This window comes from Mixophyes fleayi, chromosome 8 (assembly GCF_038048845.1).
Source record: "Mixophyes fleayi isolate aMixFle1 chromosome 8, aMixFle1.hap1, whole genome shotgun sequence".
NCBI lineage: Eukaryota > Metazoa > Chordata > Amphibia > Anura > Limnodynastidae > Mixophyes > Mixophyes fleayi.
Genome location: NC_134409.1, coordinates 91,247,456 through 91,261,298, shown reverse-complemented (window position 1 = coordinate 91,261,298; position 13,843 = coordinate 91,247,456). Strand labels below are relative to the sequence as shown.

At 39.9% G+C, this 13,843-nt stretch overlaps 1 protein-coding gene across 1 annotated transcript in view; it reads left to right on the top strand.

Moving 5' to 3' along the window:
* GRIN2B (glutamate ionotropic receptor NMDA type subunit 2B) overlaps positions 1-13,843 on the top strand; it is a 474,891-nt gene that overhangs the window by 243,178 nt on the left and 217,870 nt on the right. Inside the window, exon 4 of the mRNA XM_075182877.1 lies at positions 12,418-13,016. Within this exon, the coding sequence (XP_075038978.1) occupies positions 12,418-13,016 (599 nt within the window). The remainder of the gene's footprint in view (positions 1-12,417; positions 13,017-13,843) is intronic.

Here is a 13,843-nt window from a genome sequence, read left to right as displayed (position 1 = left end):
CCTACAAAGAAAAAGCGAATGTAGGAAAAAACGAATTCAATATGAATTAGACTTACCTGAAAACTGATGCTGCACATCTCCGATGGCTCCAGCATGGTGACCACAACTAATTTGCTAGATTGGCTGCATGCTTTGGAAAATGGAGAGGCCAGCACTTTGATGTCATCGCGCCTTGTAATAATGTTAATTTAAAAGCGGCAATGTTGGGATGACGTCAAAGTGTAGTGATGACGTCAAAGTGTAGTGCCATCCAGCTTTTCATTCGGAATCACTTGCGGTCAGCATGCTGGGGCCATCGGTGATGTGCAGCGTCGGTTTTCAGGTAAGTCTATTTATATTGAAATCGTTTTTTTCCTAAATTCGCTTTTTATTTGTAGGTGTCCTCAGGGTCAGAATTTTCACGATCAAAAATCCGTACCCAACCCTCCTCTTCTGTAAATGAAAATAAAGTTGCAGGCAGGGGCAGAGCATGGCTGGGCCCCAGAGCAGAGAGGTGGCCTCGTCTGAGCATTAGGGATCCAGGGGCATCCTTTCAAAGCAGAGAGTGCTGTGGGGGTGGTGCGGTCACTCCAGTGGGGGCAGCATTGCTGAGCTCCCCTCACCTCCGACCCCATAGCAGACACATTTCTTGCACCCACGGTAGTTCCACCACTGGTTGTAGTACATAATGCAAAGGAAGGGGACATTTATTAAATTGTGTAACTTGTAATGGCAAATACCATTTTCTATATATTCATATATAGTTACACATAAGCTCATGCATATAATAAACACATATAGTTCTATATCATTCATATGTGGGCATAATATCATACTTGCCAACATTCAGAATTTATCCTCCGGGAGGGGGCATGGTGGGAGGGCGGGAAGGAGTGGGTCATGGCGAATTACGTCATTTTGGCCCCGCCCCGTGATGAAAGTGACATTTGTTATGGAGGCGGGACCAAAATTACGAGATTCACCATGAACCGGCCATTGAGGCTCCTATCCTGCTCACTTCACTAGGAAGTGGGCAGGATGCGGGAGAATTGCCTGCTCTCCCAGGAGTCCAGGAAACCTACCCAGGTTTCGGGAGTCTTCCAGACATTCCGGTGTGTGTGTTTGTGTATATTAGGGAATTTAGACTGTAAGCTCCAATGGGGCATGGACTGATGTGGGTGAGTTCTCTGTACAGCGCTCCGGAATTAGTGGCGCTTTATAAATAATTGAGGATGATGGTGATGATGAAAGTGGGCAAGTATGCATAATATAGATTAGGCACTATTTTTGCTGTACTCAACATGACATTAGGGATTTGAAAATGAGACTTTGATCAGATTGCAAAATGCAGAGTTTGGAAGATTGTGGGTGTGGTTGTGTGAATTAAGGTGTGGATGCTGTTTCATCTTTTTTATACCTGCAATTCCGGGAGGTATGACCTATTTATTGGCCTAACAAAGAACATGTAGCAAAATAACAGGAATGTTCGTTTGTTTACCAGATTGTACACATTTTCCTTTGCTCTTTCTTTCCCCTCCTTCAACAGACATTTTGCACTAGAAAAGTGGACAGCATGGTGAAAGCTTTAAAATACATTATTTTGGGAAGACAAAATGTACATAGACTCACCCTGGTTTTCAGAACATAGATTTTGTCTTGAATGACAATGAAATACGGTTAAATGTGTGCAAGTTTTACAAAGAAATTAGAAGTTGCCAATGAAAATCTTGATTGTTAGCTCTTGGACCAATAGTATTTATGTTAATGTAACACATTCTATTCTTTTTATTTCCTGACATATTATAGAGAATGATATTTCTGTGGCTTTCTCTATGATTTGATATTAGAAGATCACATCACAGACAGATTGGCAGAAATATATTTTCATTTGTGTCATTGAGTATTGTGAACCTCCATTTCCTGGAGCATATTCCCATCTATGTACCTTGTTTCTATAGCATATCCCAGCATACCCCTTTCACTGCTCCTCTACTGCTTTTCCATAACTGCTCCCTGCACCCATAAAGAATGTTCCTGTAAAATTTGTTGCAATCTGATAATACAAATCCTTCGATAATGCTAAAAGACTCTAGTCTGTGGGTCATTATATCTGAAAAGAGGTTAATTAGAGTCTTTGAAAATGGAGATTTTATCGTGTCTGTCCTAATGAAGGGTTGCAATGCATAATACAAAAGAATAGTGTCTGCAGCTCCTCACAAGTGGAGTTTACCTATTATACCCACATAAACTGTTCTATTATACACTTTTACAGTCCATAGGCTGATCGTGACTGCACTATACAAATCAGAGCACAGCCTTCCAAGGAATTGACTGTGACCGACTATAACCATATACCTGTATTCTGCATATGAGACAACATATCCCAAATATTGCCCGACAAGGCACAAATTAATCACTTACAGAAACGTTAGGAGAATCCCCAATCTAAACAGCACATCTTGTTTTATTGACACCTGTCTTCCTGCTTGTGTGGCAGCAGTGTGTAATTCAACCTTCTTCGTGGTCAGTACCAGCTAATAAAATGCATAATTTGTGTCAGAATAATTATTGTTCATTTTAAAAAAGTTTAATGGCATGGAAATTACTTGATATAACAACGTATCCATTGAAGAGACGAACAGAAGTCAGGCAAAATAGAGTTAAAGTGACCTCTCTCCTTCATTTATAGGATACACTGTAACAACAAACATGAAAACTTAATTTCACAGACCAGTGCTGCTGACTCAAAAGGTTTCAGCTACAGAGCTGAGTGTTTACTTGATGCATTGATGGCATAGCACAACTGTCATTTGTGTGCCTGTAGCATAACCCTGCTTGTCAGCACTCACCATTCGCACTGCTGTAGGGCACAGTAATATTTTGCCAGAAAACAGAGCAGGTGTAATGATATATTTTAGAACATAGTGTAATTTGTTGTACATAGCAACCAATCAGATAAAAGTTATAATTTTTTAGCACAGGGTTGAAAATTAAAACTTACCTTTCATTGGATAATGTGGGTTACAGCACATTTGTGCACATATGAATGAAAAGTGCAAGATGTGCCAATGATATAGCTACTCTTTAACACATCAGAGTCTTATGGGTAAATTTATTAAGTTGCGAACTTCCAGTGGATTGAAAATTAGAGATGTTGCCTACAGCAACCAATCAGATTCTAGCTAACATTTTGTAGAATGTACTAAATAATTGATAACTAGAATCTGATTGGTTGCTATAGGGAACATCTCAACTTTTCAAACCCATCAGAAATTCGCAGCTTTATACATTTACGCCTTAGAAGCAAAGATTACATGAGCTCCTGAGAGATGTACAAGTCTTCCCACACTAATTCCTTATGGCACCATAATTGCTATTATACTTAACATATTCATGATTAGCTGTGGGTTGCACCATAATAACCAACACAATTTTCACATTTGCTGCATCTGTTTTGCCAAGAATAACTTTTTAAAATATGTTTTAGTTTATAGAAGCACATTTTTTATGTTCATTTTTCAGCAGCTTTAGACCTTCCATTTGGTAGCATATTGGACTTGATAGCATCTTCCTATTTAAAATAAATAAATACATTTTCCTTAATTCACAGAAGATCACCCTGAAATGTAATCACCCCTAATTTTCCCAAATGCAGAGAGACTAATATATGTATTGTGAATAGTGTGTCTACAGCACAAGGCTGCAGGGCAGTATATATTACATCACTGAACGCTTTTCCAATGATTCATGTGACAATTGTATGTTTTACAGGTACAACATCACTTCTGTTCAAATATAAAAGATGATATATCATAATATGCTATTGTGACAGGATATCTATTCTAAATGCTAATTCAAAATGCTAATCTCAGACTGCCCACAACTGCAATACTAACACCACTCTTTACGTCATTTTGAGGCAGAGGCTGGCTGGCATATTTTAGCCACGGAGGGGGGGCTCATCAAAGCAGACTATTAGGAACATTTTACGGGGTGCAGTACTTGTGTGACACATGTACACACCCATAGCGGGTACATGGTTTATATTGGCATTCAATGTGTGCCATCATTAGAGATTTGAAGGTGATACATAAATGCACATCTTGCACATGTGTGTTTGATCACTAATGCCAGAGTAGGCCATTTCCCATAGATTGTTATGTTGCGCACAGTTGATAGCCATTGATGCTCCTGTCGGTATATTTCTGACTTGGCGATTTTGCAGAGGAGTCGCTGAGCAAATTGAGGACAATTCAGTACATCTGTAGCCGAGGAAATGAGCTTAGAAATCCAGAGGCAGACCCCCACCTAGTCAGTCGGGCTTTCCACTCATCTCATTACTCCTACTATTTTGAAATGGTTTATTTCCCTGATCTCATTGTGACAAGCTGGGACACAACACAAGCAGCAGCTGCTTCTTTGACCGGAGCCTGGGAACACATAACAGATGTCAGCAGCTGGACCACGATCACAAGGGAGAATATTATCAAGTGGGGCTTTTCTCTTAAAGGGATATGCATACCTATAAAGTGATCTGTCTGTAAGAGACAACATTTCTTGAAAGTGCTGCTAAAAATGACACCCATTACCTTCCAAATGTGTAGGAGACTTTGTCGTCCATTTGTCATATAGCCTCAGTGGTGATATACTGATGTCTAATTGATTTCGAATATCACTGTATACTGTATTGTAATACTATGTCCCATGTCCTGTTCCATACTTTTGACAATACTATACAGTATATTGTTTTCTGGAGAATGGTCATTAGAAACGGGAAGGAAAAATAAATTAACTTTCCCAAGTTTTCCTTGTAAGTATGCTAACAGGCCATTGCTGGGACCTGTGGTAAATTAGACGGCTGTCAGATGCTTATTGTAATAGCTGAGGGGACCAAATGCATAATTTGCACTGAGCTTCAGAAACTTGTGCTTACTCCTTTGGCAATATCCATTAGGTGTCTGAGTGAATCTTTAGACATATTATTTTCATATTACGTATGTAATTACCAAATTCTAATTTTGCAAATGAAAGTGAGAACAAACAAAGATGATGGGTGCAAGTCTATGTGAGTGTGAAGGAAATGAAGCTGTGTTGGACACAAATTATCACTTGTCAGACTAATGAATTGCTGGCTTGCCACACTATTGACACACAGCAGTATCAGGCCTTCATGGTTAGCTTGCTCAATGCTCACCCTCCCCAAGTAATCAGATAGATCTCAATGAGAAGTAATTCACACCTCCTTCTCCTTAAGATAACCGCTTTTCCCTGCACAGCAAGTGACTACTAGACAGGGTTTAGTTGCAAGCAGTTACTGCCAAAATACTGCTTAAAGATGCTTTGGCCATAAGAAAAAATCCAGCTGGTAAGTGTAGAGGAGTTAAGTTAGATTAAATTTATCAGAAAATGTACAAATATAGTATTTCATTAAATAGCTTGTTTTGAAAATATTGACACTTTGCTAGTTGTATAATTATATAAGTGCTCTGAGAAAAATTGTAATATCCGCATTGGAATTAAAAGGATTGTGTGAATTTAACTTTTCGTAGAAATAATGGGGTCATCTAAGTGCAAAATGTGTTTATGTGCTGTAACCCATAGCAACCAACCAGATAATTAGTTCGATAGTCTAACCTGCACTAGAGCATTAAAGTTGTGGTATACAGGATTGCTTTGGACCTTTGCACGTTTGTAAATATCCCTCTACGCCTGTGATTGACAACAGACGGCCCTAGGGTCGCATGCAGCCTTTGCAGCCTTCACTGTGGCGCCCAGCTCTTTCCTTTTTTCATTGTTAGGTTCGGTCGTTATAGCTTCTAACACTTGTTTAAAATGCTTGCTGCTATGTTATTAAAGATAAATGTCTCTTACTTTGATTAAATGTATTGTTTTAACTTATTATGGAGAGTAACGGTAATGTGCGGCCCCTTTAAAGGTTAAAAGACCGCACCATGCTACCTCTGAAGTGTATCTGGTTGCCCATCACTGTCCTATGTGTTGTGGGAATAATATAAGATCAGTCATGACAGCTACCCCTGTGATTGATCTGGAAGTCTGTTGGCTACTAGATGTGAGTTTCTGGTTCAATCTCTGGGTCAGGGACCTTACACTGTACATTTCTAACAGTCAAACCAACTGCTTATCCTGAAACTTATTATTAGGATCCTAGAGCAAGGGGGTAGATTTTGAAATTGGAGGCATGAAGACTGAAAGTAAAATAAGGAAGAATTTATATATTTATGTTAAAGGATGATAGATCCATGGAATAGTGTCCAAGCAATTGTGGTGATGACTACAGTAATATACAATACCTATATAGAAAACCTTAAGAAAAAAATTCTATACCACAAACAACCCACCCCCACCCCCCAAAAAAGAAAGAAAATCTCCAAAAACCAAATATACACACAAAAGGTAGAGGATAAAAGGTTCTTCTTTGTCATAAAATTCTGTGTTTCTATATGAGAAAATCTTGTGTGTGCACCTTCCTCAGAACATTGCAATTAATATATCCATGGAATTACCAGCTATTTAAATTAATGATGAAGAAAATAAAGTTATTAGCGTCTTTTTTAGCAGTTTACATAATACTGTATATAAACAAAGCTCAATGTACAATGTTTGGAAGAAAGTTTTGTTTCTATAAAACAAATGGTTATTTTCTAACTTAACAGTAATGTTGTTATTTACTTAGATGTGAAAGCAAAGAAAATATATTGTTTTATTGTAAACATGGATGGTGCTATAATTACACATACTGGGCCTGAGTCATTAAGGCACGCATACTGAGCGCATCGTGCAGTTGTTCTCAACGGCTTGTAAATCGACTCTGCGTACTTCCGGACTCAGCAAGGTGCGGATCTCAAAATACGTGTGGTGTTGTCTATGGGTGTAGGTTCACTCTGCTGTACTAGACCAGACACTGCAGGATGCATAAAATACGTATGTGGAATATGAAATCTCAAAAGAAAGCACAGAAAAAAAAATTAATCACTTAATGTTACCTGTTAATAATATAGTCATTTATGATTAGAAATAGAAATTGTATTAAAAAAAAACCAAAAAAACATTTATTAGGCTGCCCTTATTGTCTACTGTATATAAAATCACACTTGCCAACTCTCCCGGAATGTCCAGGAGACTCCTGCATTCGCGAGAGTCTCCTGGACTCCCGGGAGAGAGTTTGGCAATCTCCCTGATCTGCCCACTTCCTAGTGAAGTGGGCAGAATTAGATTCAAACGCCGCGATTCACCAGGAATCGCTGCGTTTGGCCCCGCCCCCACTGTAAATTGACGAGTTTTGTGCCATTACGTCAAAATAATGATTTTCGGAGCCCCGCCCCCTGCACACCCACCTCCCCCAGGCAGCTCCTGGAAGCCAAATCTAAAAAGTTGGCAAGTATGTATAAAATAAATTTTTACAGTTGCCCCAGTTTACAGTTTACCCCAAGCTGGTGCAAGAGATACGGCAGAAAAACAAGAAACTTTCACAAACGCAGTGCTTGATTTTGACGTGGCTGCATTCGCTTCAGTGTGGCCCACATTGTGCATCAAGTACGGGCACACGCCCATTCCCCGCCCAGTTCACTCCCCGAAATCGTAGGCCATCGTAACTGTCATTTGCATTAGCATACGCAGCAGACTTGCTTTAATTGACAAAACAAAAAGACAGTTGTCAGTGCTTATCCTTTAAACTGCATATCTGTGTGTGTCTAGCAAAATGAAAACATGAGGTATTAGTTCATATTTTGATCAAAAGACTTAAGCCTGCATCCCAACGTCAAGGGTACCTCATTATATGCAGGTCCTACACTGACCTATATGCTTTAAACACTATTAACAACATTGCTCGCATCCGGCCCTTCCTCTCCCAAGATGCCACCAAATGCCTTATCCACTCTCTGATCATCTCCCGCCTGGACTACTGCAACCTCCTCCTCACTGGCCTCCCCCACTCTCATCTCGATCCCCTTCGATCCGTCCTTAACGCTGCAGCTAGGCTTATTTTCCTCTCTCGCCGCTCCTCTTTTGTCTCCCCCCTCTACCTAGCCCTTCACTGGCTCCCATTCCCCTTCAGAATCCTCTTTAAGCTCCTCACACACTTACCTACAAGGCCCTCGCCAACTCCACTGCGCCCTACATCTCCACCCTCCTCTCTATTTATGCTCCATCCCGCCCTCTCCGTTCTGCCTCTGACCGTCGCCTCTCTTCCCCCCTTATAACCTCCTCCCACGTGCGTATCCAAGACTTCGCCCGCGCTGCCCCCCTCCACTGGAACAAGCTCCCTCCCTCCATCAGAACTTCCCCTAATCTGTCCAGTTTCAAACGGGCCCTAAAAACCCACCTTTTTCTTAAAGCCTTTCTGTCTCCCACTTAACTTCCTACCTTATCTTCTGCCTCTGTCCCCCTACTCTCCCTCTCTCCTCTGCGTCTCTCTGTCTGTCCACCCCTCCCCTTAGATTGTACGCTCCTCTGAGCAGGGCCATCTCTCCTCCTGTTTCCACCACTTCTAACTCTGCTCTCCAGCTACTTAGCTCTCCTCCTCGAGGGTCACCACCCCACGTCCACTCTCGCTCCCTCCTCCCACCTGGGGGTCTCCCTGTCTTCCGCGCCCTCCTTCTTGGGCCCCGTCGTTTGCGGATCCTCCCTCCCCCTTCCCCGCCCTCTCTAGCTGTGCATTGAGCTAACTGAGTTGCTGTGTTTACTGTACTGTGCTGTCTCCCATTGTATTGTAATTTTGTTTGTCTCTGTACGGCGCTGCGGACGCCTTGTGGCGCCTTATAAATAAATATTATTAATAATAATAATAATAATAATATTAAAATGCAGTTAAAATCAGATGAACTCACCTCCCAGGTATAGAGGTTTACATCTAGCAAAGGCTGGCTTGTGAGCCACACCCAAATGTGCCTTAAATAGGCTTGATGGACAGCTGCTGCTATGACAAAAAGGCAATATTTTGAAACAAAACCAGAGTAAAATAAGCCCGCGCTCGGTATATCCCACATTATATATGGTACCAGCTGCTATAAACTGAGCGCGGGCTTATTTTTCTCTGGTTTTGCTTTCGTTGACGGCCAAGTGTCCTCGTTCTGGGCATGCGCAGAAGGGAATTGCGTACAATACGCACAAAAAACAGAGATACGTCCCTTAATGAGGGACTCAGGCCCACTGAGTCAGATGACTCGGGCAGCAGGATTTGGAGGACAGCAAATTGTACAGAATAAAAATTTTCAAATACAATTTTTTTGCTTCCTGTGTATACATTTTATAGGGACATAGAGCTCAACCTCTCACTCCTTATTTTCTGTAGATTTACAACTCTTTTTATGATCTGTTAGAAACTATAAAATAATATAAATGAAAAATTAAAATAAACATGTGTGAGATTCTAAGTATGCGTTAAATAGCATGATGATTGATTTTGCAGAGCAGATTTGAGGAAAGGATGACAATGAGGAGGTCAGAAGTAAGGAAACATAGACAAAGGGTTGCTGACTTAATCAATTTCTGCTATTAGGGGGTTCACTAGGGACATAAGGGAGCAGTTAAGTGAATATTATTTATTATATAGTATATCAAGGTACATAAGTTTTAAGGAACTCAAAAGAAGACTTTTATATTTTATAAATTAATCAACGTGAAGCCTTAACAGAAACTGAATATTATAACAAATCCTAGCATTGTATTGTCAGACCAGTCCTATTGAACTTGGTGCAAATAATAGCTAAGAAGTAGTGATGCATTTGTTACCACAACACTCAGCAGTGGTAATACTGTCATTGTTGCAGCACTAGAACTTAATAGATATGATAATAGAAAGGAGATGTATAAATGCCTTATATACTTTGAACAGGTTGAATCTAACAATAACCAGTTTAGAATGCTTATAGGCCAGAAATGGTCTGAATTATGAGAGAGAAGCATTTCTTAAAGTGCATCAGAGCATGACGTGTATGTAAGCAGTTTGGCTGTCTATTACTGAAGCTGGTAATGTAATCTTGCATGTATCGTATAATATTTCTTTACCACCTGATCTTGATAGCTTGGGAAGCAGAACAAAACTGAAATGAAAAGCTTTTTTCCCCTAATATATTTTCCTTGCAAAGAGAAATTTCATTGAGTGCAATAAAAAAAATTCTATAAAAAGGTAAAGGGTCAGAACAATTTTAAAACCAATGAGTTTTCTGTGAACAAACACATATTTTCTTCTGCTAAATATTGCAAGGCAGTGTACATTTCTATATATATGCTGTGTATTCTCTGGTGAACGTAGCATTAACATAATTGGTAATCCAGAGTAAGTGATCTCTGTGTAAAAGAGAAGCGTTCATAATAATGCTGGGTCAGGCCATAACCAATGCTCTTTTCTTGTACTATAAGTCTGTCCCAACACTGACTATGAGCACCTTGTACAATTGTAATTATAATCATTGTTTAATTGTAAGATGCCACAAAACACTGCAGCACTGGACAGTCAGAATGACAAACAGTACATACAAGACTAACATAGGAGTTGTAGAGAGACAGGCGGGTAAGGAGTTCCATATTTGGGAAACAGCATGAGAAAAGTGTTGGAGGCAGAAGTGTGCGGTGGCTATCGGAGGAAACGAGGCATAAGTGAGAAGCAGTTCTAGGAGGACGAGAGGGACTGTAACTCACTACGAGATGTATGGAGGGCAGAAGTTGGTGAAGGCTGCATTTGACACAGTTGACCACTCTCCTCATACAGACACTATAATCCCTAGCTCTTCAAGACACTGTCCTATCCTGGTTCTCATCCTACCTATCTAATCGCTCTTTCAGTGTTAATTTCTCTGGAACAACTTCCACTCCGCATCCTTTATCACTTGGAGTATCACAAGGCTTATTCCTAGGTCCTCTGCTATGCTCTATCTACACTACTTCTCTTGGATAATTAATAAGCTCCTATAGATTTCAGTATCCTCTCTGGATGATACACAAATCTATCAATCCTCTCCTGATCTCTCACCAACTATGTTGTCTCACGTTACTGACTGTCTTTCTTCCATTTCATCTTGAATGTCTTCTCGTCAACTCAAACTCAATCTTTCAAAAACAGAATTAATAATATTCCCACCAAACAATAGAAGATTCCTGCCTGACATTCCTATTTCTGTTGACAACATGACCATAAATCTCAAACAAATGTGAGAGAAGATGGCGCTATAGGTAAATAATACAGATAGAGATAAACACATAATCAAATGTCCATACAATTCCAGTACTTGGCAAATTCCATACACTTCAAATACTGGATGTGTTCACTCTTCTCTGTAACATTGAATCTTCTGTATTCGCTCGTCAGATGGATGTACATAAAACAAAATAAAAAACAAACATAGCGCCGCAGTGACATCAACATAAACAAGACAGCAATGTTTTTTTTGTGTCCATTAATGCACTTCTTATTATTTCCCTGTAAAGCTCCAGTTAGCATATTCTGTACATTTGTGAAATCACGGCATAAGCTATAGCACTATATACTTCCTAGTGTTTGAAATGGGGAAAACTTTGTTTTGCCTAAAAAGTAACAGGAGACATTTCTAGTAGAAATTGTTATCAACTGAGTTCTGTGTGCCCAGTTGATAAAATATGTGAGTTATGTCAGGATCTGAATTTTAAATGGACAAAATAGGCTGTAAATCAAGGGAGCTAATGCAGCTCAATTTAATGACCTATGACATTTTTGATTAATTAATGCGCAGTGAGGGTAAGAGTTATACTAAAGGATATACAAGTAAATGAGCTCTTCACAATGTAAAAAGTGCAGTTGACATCCAAGTGCAAACATTGATTTTGATATTGAGGCCAAGAGGATGGCTGATACATGTGACAAGCCATGCTCATGGTCAATAATAACTACAGTATTTTTATCATAAGTTTATTAAAATGTGCACATTCGCTACACACAGTGGAGGTGACCATTTTGTGGACTGAATTAACATAATGCAGTCTATGAATTCTCAAGGAACCATTGGCATTGCTACTTACCTCATGCCTCAGCAATTACACTGGTTCCTGAATTGATAAAAATATTCATCGACCTGGGTCCTTAAAATGACTGCTTCCACGCTGTGTTGGCTAAAGGTAGAAATTGAATATTGATACTCCTATCTACAAATACATTGACATAAGGACAACCGCTTTACAGATCTCAAGTTAAATTATCAGTTAATTATGATGCATTTTATTTCATTAGGTAAATACAATATGGTGTTTTTCTGACTGACAGTATTTCAGTATACCACTTTTAATTGGACATTGACCTGTTATTTTAATAGTGTATCATCATAACAGAATTGTTTGAACATGACAATTAAAAAAATGGGAAAAATGGGAAATCCTGTTATAAAACACATATGCATTTTTTGGTGTAAATTCTGTTCATCTAACTGTGTTTTGTTTCTCTCATAGGAGGAATCTTCTATGTTCTTCCAGTTTGGGCCCTCGATTGAACAACAAGCTTCTGTTATGCTTAACATCATGGAGGAATATGACTGGTACATTTTCTCCATTGTCACCACCTACTTCCCAGGATACCAAGACTTTGAAAATAAGGTGCGGAGCACTATTGAAAACAGCTTTGTGGGTTGGGAACTAGAAGAGGTAATCCATTTGGACATGTCCTTAGATGACAATGACTCTAAGATCCAAAACCAACTTAAGAAGCTCCAGAGTCCCGTCATCCTGCTGTACTGCACAAAAGAAGAAGCCACATATATATTTGAAGTGGCCCATTCAGTGGGATTGACGGGTTATGGCTACACATGGATTGTACCCAGTCTAGTAGCTGGAGACACCGACACTGTGCCAGCTGAGTTCCCCACAGGGCTCATCTCTGTGTCCTACGATGAGTGGGACTATGACCTACCTGCTCGTGTGAGAGACGGGATTGGTATAATCATCACTGCAGCTTCTACCATGTTGTCAGAGCACAAATCCATTCCCCAGTCGAAGAGCAGCTGCTACAACATCCAAGAGAGTAGACATGATGATGCTCACATGTTAAACAGGTAGGACATCTGATTTTGGGAATAAAAGTTGGTGTTAAGTTATGATGATATATGGTTGAGCTGTGTAAAAAGCACCGATTGTTCCACAGCAGGAAATAGTTAAGGTAACATATTGGGTAGACTGAGCGATTCTTGCGGTAGCATGCAGGTGCCATAAGCACAGCAGCGGCATACCCAGGAGGCAAGAGGTCCTTGCAAGCCTCATGATTGCCATAACCCAAGGACGTAAACTTTTGGGTTGGAGTATAATTTGTGATATTAAAACATCAACAAATTTTAATTTTGTGTGGAATTATATCTAAGGAATCACCACCACCCCAAGGTAGCCCACTAAGGTAAGCCCCAAGGTAGTCCAAGGCCCCAAGGTAGCCCACTATTTGACCGCCCACCCGGGCCAGTCCCATAGTGGGCTACCTTGGGCTGGTTCACTGGGCCACCTGCATTTTTGTTCCTTTAAAATTTTCCAAATGGACTGCTGAGTTGATTCTTGCTCCCCGGGCTAAAATATGCCAGCCCTCCACTGCATAAGGGCAAGTCTGACAGTTGAATTACATTGCTGAGACTTTGGGCAACAACATGACATAGATTAAAGAGAACTTTGTAAAATATATATACAGACTACTTTACTTCTTGGTTTTTTTCTGAACATTATATAGGTGCATAGGATTTGTCTGAAGAAATATTGTCAACACTTGGGGCTGTGCTATATGAAATAATGCACCAAGCAGATTGTATTTTTTTTAAATGTGTACAAATGTGTGTATGAAAAAAGAAATCAGTTGTAACATGCAATACTCTGTCCCATGAGTGTAATGATAATGTATTTA